Here is a 12,249-nt window from a genome sequence, read left to right on the forward strand (position 1 = left end):
TGTGATAAAAGTATTTATATACATGTATATCTTTTGTTTATTTTAATTTATATAACTATACTAATTTTGTTCTCCAACAATATAATAGTGTGTTTTTGTGTTGTTGTATTTCTTTCAAATTTATTTTGAAAACTGATTTTTACGAGCTGAGGATATATCAAAGATATCATTTACTTATTCAATTATTCTTTTCATACCTCACTTGTACAAATATACTGAATATGTTATTATTATAATATTTCGACTTTCATGAGGTTGGGCATTCTCATGATGACGCCAAATCATGGGTATTATCACTAATACTGTGACCACAAATTCACTCACTTGTTTGCTCTGCACAAACTTTATGTCCCTTCATGGATTACGATCTTTTACACCTTCTACTACGTTAGTCTTGCCAATCATTTACTCTACTAGTACATTTTTTTCTCATAAATTAATGATTTGGTTGAACTGGTAGGGAAGTAATTAAGGGAACGTTTGATAGCTGGTTAGAATTATGTGATATTAATTCATCATAACTTATACATCTATTAGTGACTGAATTTCAAATGAAATATCATATTAATTGTATGTACTATACATAAATAACTTACTTCTTAATTAAAACGACCCCCGAAAGTAAGTGAGCGACTTGAAGAAATTTGTTCTTGTTTCGTTGGAAATGAAAATGAATTCAGGAAAAAAGCTGTAAACGAACAGGAAAATGATGAGTAAATAGTTCACACCACCTAATCAATCCAATTCAAACTAAGCTATGAACATGTATTATGTGGACTCCCCTAGTAATAATTAAACCATAACTAATCTTGTCACAGCCATGACATTCATGCACTAACAAATGTTTTTCCGCTGCAAATCATTGAAAATTTGTGTTATAGAACATAGTTTTTCCAGTTATTTTTCATCAAAGCAGATCATTGAAAAAATGTATGGTGAGAAACTAATTCACACCAAAATAGTGGAAATTTTCTAACTTTTTTTATGAAAAAATTGCATTGCATTTTTTCTTTTTTATTTTTTGTTATCCGAGACAATTGAAATAGCGCGTGAATATTTTTCAACAGAAAATTTCAATAAAAAAATAAGGATATTTAAATAGTGACGTCAAATTATTTGTGGGCTCCAAATAGTTCCTCCAACTTAGTCCATCATTAATATTGCTCAATCAACTATCCGCATTACTTTTCACGTGTTAGAGTATCAAGTAGCTTGAAAACTTATCTATAGTTGATGATTCTTATGAGTATAGTATAAAATTATTATTTAAAAAAAAAATGTTATTCTTGTAAAAAAAATTGATTTATCAAATGAAGCCATTTATGGTGTTTTCTTTGTTTCTTAGCGTTTGATATTCATATTAGACTCTGATCAATTTGATGATTTTATACAAATACCCCCTTTTTATGCCACTATTTAGATCTTATCCATATTTTTAAAAGTTTATATAAATATAGCCCTTGATTCTACTGATAACACAATAAATGTCATCTAATATCAACATTTTAGGTTGTGGTTGCTCAAATAAAATAAAATTAGTTTATGATGTAAAAGGGTCATACTCAGTTGGCAAGAGAAATAAGGAAAAAGTAGGCTATTCACTAAATAATTATTCCAAAAAGAATAAGTAGCAAAAAATTATGGATTAATTTAAATTTGCGTCGTGTGAAACCCATTAAAAGAGAAACTTAACGCTCCTTAATAGAATTTTTTCGATACTTAAATAGTCGAAGTCTTTGATTAATAATAAAAAAATATCATATTCATTTATGACGACAATTGTTGATGGTTCATCTATCCTATGTCAAATGAATGATTATAAGTAGAAAAATAAATATTGGAGAATAAAAGACAGATGAGATGATAAAACAACTCATATCCACGCACTATATATCATTAGAAGCCAAATGATTGAAACGTAAGAAAATTGTATGAGAGGGGTCACAAAGTGATGTTAGTCAATATTTTCATCAACAAATTGCTAAATTTAGGGGAAAAGAAACCCCATTTGAATTTGATGAATTTATTCCGTTTATAATCGATCAAACAATATATTGTTATACTAACTTCTTTTTAATTATAGCAATGTAAAACCAAAATTGCTTATATAATATATGATCATGACCATGACAACGTAACTATATATTCTTTTTAAGATTGATCCTTTTCAGAATTCAGTTAATCCAACTGCCTATGCATTATTTGTGTGGTCATCACTTGCCACTCACAAACTAACACATACTACAATAGATTCACAATAATATTTACTTTTAAGAATTTTGTGGGCCGTTTCCTTTTATTTGTCACATATTTCTAAAACTAAATTGATTGATTCAATATTTTAAATTTAGATCATTAGATGGTTGAAAATAATTTTTAAATTACTGTAAATTGTAAATTTTCTCATATTTATATGATGAAAAAATTACATATTAAAAAAATAGCAAAAGTTCATGTAATTGAATTCTCGATAACAGAATATGACATGTAAAATGGAACGGAACGAGTAGTATCTTCTAGATATAACTAACGAGTATGTACTATTAGCTTTTGATTCATAATGAGTTTCCAGCAATTTAATTTATGGAATTTATTGATGTCTACTTACACGAACATTATGTCAACTGTGGACTCTCCAAAGTTTCTAAAATGAAGAGGTTTATTATACTTTTTCTTTTTATTTTAAATATTTATTTAAGCAAATTAAGAGAATTTAACTATCTTTTTTTTTTTTAACTACATAAAATGATAGAAGTAAAAATTAGAATTTCAAAATATCATTAATAAGATTAATTTAGTAAAATATACCTATAATTAAAATTTTCTTTAAGAAGGGTGTCTGATCAACGTAGAACAAGTAAAATATGAAACGAAGATAATCCAGTCTGTAGTGCAATATGTTAAAAGTATTTTTATGTATTCATTTATCTAAATTAGGAGAGATTGGTTAAAGAATCTCTTATCAGTAAGTAATATTTTTAAACTTATTGCAGTACTAGTAATTAAATTTGAAACATAATTAATAAAAGTAACTTAGTAAAGTAAATAAATAGAAAATTAGTACTGAACAATGAACATAAACTAAAACTTCACTAAATTAATATGGATGGGATCATGAAATATTATTATTTTATAAATATATTATTTAATTTATTAATTTAAAGAATGTTTTGAAATTCGATGACGATTAATTTTGATTATATCAATCATATTTATTATTTTTCTAATTTTGACTATTTGCAACAAAGGGGGTGGTCCAATAATCACAAGAGGGATTAACGCTAGATGTTCGGCACTATTTGGCCCTAACAAAAATATATAATATACAATATAAAATCATATGATAAAGCGTTCGTGCAAATATCTACTTCTTTATTAGTTATTACAATTATTAATAATTAATTATTCTTTTTTTTTTTTTTGTTTGGCTCACTTACATCAGACAAGACGAGTAGATAGGACATGTTGTGCGATTAAATTCAAATTTTAAGTCGGTTAATATAATATACTTTTTCTGTGACAATAAATGAATACTTAATATAAATATAAAATAAAATAAATTTTTACAAATATAGTTTGGACCTATGCAATGTGTTAATTATTTTCTATATAATTAGAGGAGGGGGTGGGTTGCGGCCCTTGATAGATAATGAAATTATGTGTGCCCACAATTATATCGAAGAAGGAATACTAATTTGGTTTATTCAAATTTTCAAAACTATATTGTAACCTATTAAAACAAAAGTCAAGCGTCTTGTTATTATAAATATAAATGTACCTAACTACAGTGTTATCATCATCTACAATAATAATTGTATGTTCTCTCATCATGTAATCAGTGCTTAGACTTGACTTTGGTCCTCAAACAATATGATCATCTACAAAGAGAAGAAATTTATTATAAATCTTTTTTTTTGTGTGTATGTATTAAATTGTAAAGAGGTACAAAATCAAATATTTCTAATTGTGCCCTACATGAGTAAGGATGTAGTGGAATAATTTAACTTTATATGTAATGAAAGTATAAATAATTACGAGTCATGTTTTAATTATTCTTTTATCAATGAAATCGTTATCATTAAGTACCCATACTTTTCAAATTTATTAGAGTCTCAGTTTTAGTATCCCTAAATAAGGGAATTTAATAAATAAACTCTTCATAAATTTATTTATTTTGCAAAATAAATACCGGAATAGTAAAAGTGAATAAAAGGAGTAATAGCATATCAATCTTAGGTATTTGTCTTGTTTTTAATAGTTATTAATTGAAATAATTTTGAATAGTTATATGTAGTTATCAACTAGTTTTTTCATTTAAGCTAATAACATAAAAATAATATGTATTATCTTTTTAATTAACTTTAAGTAAGTACGTAAATGATGCAGCATGGATACAAGTTACAATTTACAACAACAAATTAACAAGACTTGGCTTCAGCCAATTATTTTTTCATATGTATGTATGGGACATTAAACTTGTCCCTAAATTTCATTTTGACATTTCAACTCAACCTTATTCCATTTTAACCCTTCAACTCCAATTTTTATGTTTCATTTTGGCACTTCTAAGTGATGTGGCAGAGAATGTGCATCACACATTCTCTAAGAGAGTGAAAGACAAAAAAAAAGTATTTTTTAAAAAAATAATAAAAGATTACCCTTCAACTCTATTTCTTTTATGTACCATTTAACACAAAATACTAATTTTATGATTTCTTTATTTCTATATATGTTATTCAACTGTAATTTTGCATTTTAAAAATCGACGATCATCCGTTAATTATTGTAAAAAATTAAAACTGACGGATTATCATTGTTTTTTTTAATAAAAAAAGTAACAATTTCTTTTTAAGAGTTTTCCTATATTTTGCGTGAAAAATAACCGACGAAAGTGCGTCGATTTTCTTTCTTAAAAAAATCAATGACAACCCAACGAAGTCTATTGAGTTTCAACATTTTTCGGTAGTGTTATTAATTAGCAATGAACATGAGTTTTTTTTTTACTCGTATTTAATTAGTTGAATGAAAAATTAGAAAGCTGATATTTGATCCAAGTAGACTAGATATGAAAAAAAAAATATGTGATGCTATTTAAATTAACTAATTGTCTTTTTTAAAAAAACAACACACTTTCGCAGATTATTTTTTCACACAATAATGTACAGAAACTCTAGAAAAAAAATATTTTTTTTTAAAAAATGTTCGTCCATTATTTTTTAACATAATAATAGCAGGTGAAGTACACACATCTCACTTTGTTGATTCTTTGGAAAGAAGTGCCAAAATGAAACATAAAAAATGGAGTTGAAAGGTTAAAATGGAACAAGTTTAAGAATCTGCATATGTGATTGGCCTAATATATTCTTAATATTCTGTTCATTATGTTGTTCCACTTTGAAGCCGTACTGTCCCCGGTGATGTATTTGGTACGCAGAAAATGTTTTTTTTTTTTAATGAAAAATGTTTTTCTAATTTATTTTTTGAAAATTAAGTGTATTCCTTATTTAGTTGTTAGTCTTTGTAAGTAAGTACAAATATATTATTTCGAAATCATTTATATGCAATCTAATAAAATACTATGATAATAAAATGGGGTTCGAAGGGTGGCGGGTATTAGGATTTTGCTCTAATTTTCTTATCTTATTTGAAATTTATTTTTTTTCCTTAAAGAAAAGTTAAAGTATTACTATCATAAATGCTTTAACTTTTATTGAAAGAAAAATATAACTTTATTTCATATTTGAGTTATTCCTTCCTTAGAGGAAATTTTTTGGAGATCTATAAATTAAAGATTCTATTTTCATAGCATAATACAATAGCATCCACAATGTAGTCATTTAGAAACTTTTGTTTATGAGGAGATTTTCTCTCTACAGTTTTATGCTTTTAATTAGTTTTTTTAAATATGTAAGTCAATTGGTCATATCGTATAATAATATGTGTTTCTTTCAGTATATTTTTATGCGTCGTCTAATTTATCTTCATTTGATTTGCAATTGTAAGCTTCTGCATGACACCCTAGTTACTTTCAAATCCAACAATGGGATGGGATCAGGACCTGGGGTAGTGGGGAGGAGGGTTTGACGGTAGCATGGACAGGGGTTCAAGGGTGGTGGAGGGTTGGGGTTGGGGCGTTGAGTGTATAAGGGAGAAGACACTGAACTTGAAATATCGGTTAGGTAACTTGTTTTTCTGGTAAAAATATTTTTGATCAACCAACCAACCAAACATGAATTTTTAAAAAAAAAACATAAAATAATTTTAATTTTTTTTTAAGAATGTCTTTAAATCTTGTAATCTTAAATTTGTACTAATTTTTTTTTTCTAAAATTGACAAAAATAAAAATATGAGAGACAAATAAAAAAGAAAGGAATTATGTATATTAACTGCGTTGTGTGTCAGTATACAAGAAATTAAACCCAGCACAAGCAAATGACGAACGCGTCTATATCATCAACTCATGCAATAGTTGCTGTAGTAATTTCTCTCTCTCCTATTTATTGGAGGCGGAGCGGCCATTAACATTACACTCCCGCCCTTGATGACCTATATCATATCACCCCATTTCTATTCACACACCCCAACTAGCAACCTCTAATTTCTTCCTTCTTTCTTAAGGCCCAACTACAACAACAACAACAACAATATGGCCAAACGAAAATTAGCTTTGCTTTTGCTTTTAGCAACAATTGTATGTGTGAGTGCTGCAAATTTAAACAAACATCAGGATGAAGAAGACGCTGATAGAATAATATCGCTGCCTGGACAACCCAAGGTTTCGTTCCATCAGTACTCAGGGTATGTCACTGTCAATCAATTTGCTGGAAGAGCTCTATTTTACTGGCTTACTGAAGCTATTGATGAACCACTTTCTAAGCCTTTGGTTATTTGGCTCAATGGAGGTCAGATCTCTCTCTTAAATTTCTACGTGAAAAGTTGCTTTCTATTTTTACTTTTATTTGTCATATTTTGCTTTAAAATGATCCATTAAAATTATTATTAATAAAGCCAAACATGAAAAGTAAAAGTGGGAGGAGATAGTAGCTATTTTTGGCGCGTACGCCCCGCCCCCTCAAGGGGACACATATATAACTTCTTCGGGAAATGGAACACTAATTATGATTACGTGAACTTCTGGTTACTGTTTTATTCATCCTTCTTTTTTCCTGTAACTAAAAAGGAGATCTTAAGAAAAAAGGGTTGTATTTCTTGTAACTATATGTTTCGGTTTCAAACTCTGTAGGTATGTGAAAGAAAATCGTTTATTGGATTAGTTGGGTGAAATTGAAATAGGAGAGAGGAAAAAAAATCTCACCCGTCATTGATTATGTGTTTTGACTCATACATACATTATGTGTTGTGCATTTAAAAGTCATTTTGTCGGTTAATTATTGAGGGTTTTTAGCTAATTGAGTACTGGGAAAGGAGGGTCATGACTAAACTGTCGACTGATATGGTTCATTATACATGAACAGATAAGACATTACCTTTGCCAGTTGCTCTTTCTCTTTCTCTCTCTTAATATTAATATTTGCACGCAGTGAAAATCAATGCTGTTACAACCAACTCCTTTAAAATACAGTCCTCATTTAATTTTTCAACTTCATTTCGTGCCCAGACTGGTCTAAGATAGATGCCCACACCAATAACGCTTCCGCAACCACCTTCCTCATGCCAGCTACCTAACTGCCTCGTTAAAAACATATTCAAATATTAAATTTCATAAGCTAAACCATTACCTATCAAAATATTGGATTCAGTTAAACCGTGAGATGCATTGTTGTGGTCATCATGCTCTTCACATAGGACATAGGTTGGATCGTAAGGACAAAACCAAGAATTTAAATTAGGGGATTGGATTCACAAAGTAATAATTTTTTAACTTAAAAGTGTGAAATTATAGGTATTGAGCCTAACTAACGCCCCAAAATTTAGCGGGAAGGGAGAAAGATTACCAAGTCTTGTAATGAGCCCATCCATGTGAGCCTTTTTAATTCTTTAACATGATAACATCCCCCTCACGCCGGACATCTGGTACTTAATATGTGGGTCCTCTGATATCTATAAAATTATGTATTGGACGTATTCACGTCCCAAAAGCTAGTTTAAAGGGAGAGAGATTACACTAGCCTTGATCTCATGTGGAACTTTTCCATTCTTTTAAGGTAAGGATTCTTTAACTAATGGAGTTAAACAATTTTTTTATATGCAAAAAGATAAGGAGTAGTAATATTTTTTACCCTACTTTCATAATTATATAATGTTTCAACAAAAGAAGTTCAGTTGGACCCCGTTGCACCCCTGCCTCTGACCTCAGAAATAAGATGTCTTCAAGTGAGAATAGGAAAGATTCTTTACCCTGAATTCTGTTGATAACATTAAATTGTAGCCAACTAAACTCAGTACTGTTTGGGATCTGTCGTCATTTTCTTATAAATGAGGTTTCAATTTCTTGACCATGTTGTTCATTATTAGATACATGTGCTCATCTCAACCATCTGTGATAAAGGAGACACACCCTTCTGCGGGGACCCCTTATATATAGTCCTAGTAATTTCTGCTACTACTTCAGATTTCTGGGCTGACACTAATAAATTTTATAACCATAGGTGAATTCAACATGTACATGTGACGTCTTTAAACTTTACAGTTCTAAATATTTAATTCATTCTAAATTTGAAAATTTTAATCATGAGTGGAAATTCATATAGTTAAGTAACTGAGATACTCGTATAAAATATTTATCAACATCTACTAACAAATAATCAATTTAGAGCATTATGACTTAGAAGGACAAGAAACTTGAACTCATAAGTTTCAAATCTTAGTTCCGTCTCTGCTTTGTAATAAGCCTGATATACTGAAAAACTGGATGAAATAACTTGTTGATTGTGCAAAAAATTGAGTATTTACATTGGAAAAAATAGGTCCAGGATGCTCTTCAGTGGCCTATGGTGCATCTGAAGAAATAGGGCCATTCAGGATAAACAAGACGGCATCAGGGCTGTATGTGAACAAGTTTTCATGGAACAAATTGGCAAATTTACTATTCCTTGAAACTCCAGCAGGAGTTGGATTTTCCTACAGCAATAGGTCCTCTGATCTCCTTGACACCGGGGATTTTCGTACTGGTACGAACATATTGTTGACTTAGATTAGGCCCTCTCTCTTTGTCTTATTGCTAATTCAATTATTTTTTTCTTATCCATCCATTGTGTTCCTGAAATGTCTCAAATCTGTTGACTGATTGACCATCAATTTATGGTCATATTTGGGGTGCTTATTCTAACTCCTAATGTAGTTAACATGAAAGTGATGGACGCATGCCTGCCTCTGGGCTCTGACTAAACGTGACAAATGAACAAGTTTTTGGATTTAAATGGGTTAGTTAATTGATCATAACGCAATTTGCTCAATGTGTGGCCCAACCTTCTCTCTCTTTTTCCCGATTTGGATTGGCTTATTTTAAGTGGTTTTATGCTAAAATAGTGTTTAACCATTTTTGTAGAGTTTGTGTAAATTCAAAAAAGCTGAAAAATCACAAGTTAGGATTTCTAACTTATGGCTTATAAGCCGCTTATTGCTTCACAAGTCGTAAGCTATAAGTCTATCCAAACAGTCATGTTAGAGTTCGTTTGGATTGGCTTAAAAGTTGGTCAAATTTACTTTTAAGTCAGTTCTTGACTTTTCAAAGTGTTTGACAAATATAAAAAATAATTTCAAATAAGTCAAAAATGACTTAAAATAAGTTAGGAAGTGTTTGACAAAGTAAAAAATGATTTGTATTAAGTTTAAAATGACTTAAAATAAGTCAGAAATCAAAAGTAGGTTTCCTCCTTTTTATTTTTTGACTTAAAAGTCATTTCAATTTGACTTTTTTTATTTTTGACTTAAAAGTTACTTTTTTTTAAGCCAATCCAAACGGGCTCTTAGTCAAGTCAACGATTACGACTAGATCATAATGCAACCCAATTAACTTGGACGGATGGAACATGTTACTAAAACAAATTAATCATATTTGGTTGCTTATTCTCTAATAACTAGTAGTAATCTAGTAAACATGAAGTGATGGTGGCATGCTTGCTGATGACTTTTCCTCTGTGTAATCAATTGTGGCAAAGTGCCCATTTTAGGAGCACATGAGAAAGTGCATTTTAGCACTCAATTGCAATGTGGCCTACCTTCAGATTTTTGGAGTCAATGCTGCAATTGTTAGCTACCTTACATGTTGCTATCTGGAGTCAATTACTATCACCACTATAGTACTATTCAATCAATCAATCAGCTAAATATTCGCCACTGATACAAAAATCTTCTCCAAGTAATTGATAGGACTTAATCGTTGGAAAATATTATACGACTTGAGTGCTTGATCTTATTAGTACTCTGTTCTGTCTAGTCCTATCGATTTGGAAAAACCTTATCTGCACCTGTTTTTTGCACTAACTTTGTTAATTCATTGTAGTTAAGTGATTAATTCATGTGGGAATATACATGTCTAATTTGAATAAGATGATGACTCTTTTGTGTATTTTTATCAGCTAAGGACTCACTACAGTTCCTTATCCACTGGATGAATCGGTTCCCACGCTACAGAAATCGTGAAGTCTACATCACTGGGGAGAGCTATGCTGGTCATTATGTCCCTCAGCTAGCCAGAGAAATAGTTCATTACAATGCCAATTCTAAGAACCCAATCAACCTCAAAGGATTCATGGTAATCTCTCAATGTCTTACATATTGGAGTATTAATTAATTGAAACAACATCTTGAAACTTGTTGGAGATGAATTTTCGATTTATATCAAAATGCAGGTGGGAAATGCTGTGACAGATAATTACTATGACAACTTAGGAACTGTGACATATTGGTGGAGCCATGCTATGATCTCTGATAAGACATACAATCAATTGGTGAACACTTGTGATTTCAAGCGCCATAAAGAATCAAACGAGTGTGAATCATTGTACTATTACGCGATGGATCAAGAATTTGGGAACATCGATCAGTACAATATTTATGCTCCTCCTTGTAACAGTTCTGATGGTAGCAGTTCAACTAGGCAGACCATGAATTTACCCCACCGACCTTACAAGGTACATATGTGTATCACAACATGAAAAATGCAACATTTTATAACATCTACAAGGTATTAATAGTGGTATAATGCATACTCAAGAGATTTTTCTGATTTGATTTTTCGAATTTCCATCAATTAGATGTTCAAGCAGCTATCAGGTTATGATCCTTGCACGGAGAAGTATGCAGAAATTTACTATAACAGGCCTGATGTGCAGAAGGCTATGCACGCGAATACAACAGGAATTCCTTATAAATGGACAGCCTGCAGGTAAATACTTTGTTTTTCAAACTCACACCACGTTGATTGAACTTGCAACTGATTGATCTTGCACCTATATGTTTACAGTGAGACGTTGAATCGAAACTGGAACGATACAGATGACTCGATTCTCCCAATCTACCGGGAACTAATTGCTGCTGGATTGAGAATTTGGGTTTTCAGGTATTTGATATTGAGTTGAAAACTTATTCCCAAAATTCGAGGGCAACTCAATTTGATCATTTTTTGTATTGCAGTGGTGATGTAGACTCAGTTGTACCCGTTACCGCGACAAGGTATTCACTAGCACAGCTCAAGTTATCCACCACAACTCCATGGTATCCTTGGTATGTCAAAAAACAGGTCAGTAATATAAAAAACCGAATTCTAGTTTTCTAAGGTCCATTTAAATTTAACGTATATGCACTGACAACGTACGATAATTATGTTATGATTATTGTAAGGTGGGAGGCTGGACAGAGGTATACAAAGGTCTAACATTTGCAACAGTAAGAGGGGCAGGTCATGAAGTGCCATTATTCAAGCCAAGGGCAGCTTATCAACTATTTAGATCATTTTTAAAAGGAGAGCCACTTCCCAAGTCATGATAGTTGTGACATTATATAATTATTACTATCTATGGTTCAAAAATGTCAATTGTTTCCACTCTTGGCTAAGAATTAAAGAGTGCCAAGTTGAAAGAAGAATTGTTTCAACTTTTAAAAGAGTATTGATGGGAAAAAGGGAGATTACAATAGGACTTTGGGTTGGAAAAAAAAAAGGTATCAATTTGTTGTAACAATATTAGGTAGGTGTGGTTTGAATTCTACTCCACGTGTTTTAGGAAAATGAATTTTCTTTATGTTTCGTATTTCAATAAAAAGGGGTTGAATTCTTATTAGTAGTA

General features: G+C 30.6%; 1 protein-coding gene across 1 annotated transcript; it reads left to right on the forward strand.

The window, feature by feature from the left end:
- Positions 1-6,431: 6,431 nt before the first annotated feature.
- On the forward strand, positions 6,432-12,249 carry LOC102585979 (serine carboxypeptidase-like 25). Its single transcript, XM_006338305.2, has 8 exons — positions 6,432-6,903; positions 8,929-9,132; positions 10,543-10,718; positions 10,816-11,097; positions 11,221-11,351; positions 11,430-11,525; positions 11,600-11,705; positions 11,807-12,249. Exons 1-8 carry the CDS (start codon positions 6,648-6,650, stop codon positions 11,948-11,950), a joined length of 1,395 nt encoding a protein of 464 aa, XP_006338367.1. The 5' UTR covers positions 6,432-6,647; the 3' UTR covers positions 11,951-12,249.

The sequence above is a fragment of the Solanum tuberosum genome, unplaced genomic scaffold, assembly GCF_000226075.1.
Source record: "Solanum tuberosum cultivar DM 1-3 516 R44 unplaced genomic scaffold, SolTub_3.0 scf00004, whole genome shotgun sequence".
NCBI classification, from domain to species: domain Eukaryota; kingdom Viridiplantae; phylum Streptophyta; class Magnoliopsida; order Solanales; family Solanaceae; genus Solanum; species Solanum tuberosum.

What these genes read in the sequence shown, in the direction of transcription:
- LOC102585979 (XM_006338305.2), top strand. Translation starts at nt 6,648, where the DNA reads ATGGCCAAACGAAAATTAGCTTTGCTTTTGCTTTTAGCAACAATTGTA. An exon ending in TCAACCTCAAAGGATTCATG is followed by an intron (nt 10,719 to 10,815) that starts GTAATCTCTCAA and finishes ATCAAAATGCAG; the next exon opens with GTGGGAAATGCTGTGACAGA. An exon ending in TATAAATGGACAGCCTGCAG is followed by an intron (nt 11,352 to 11,429) that starts GTAAATACTTTG and finishes ATATGTTTACAG; the next exon opens with TGAGACGTTGAATCGAAACT.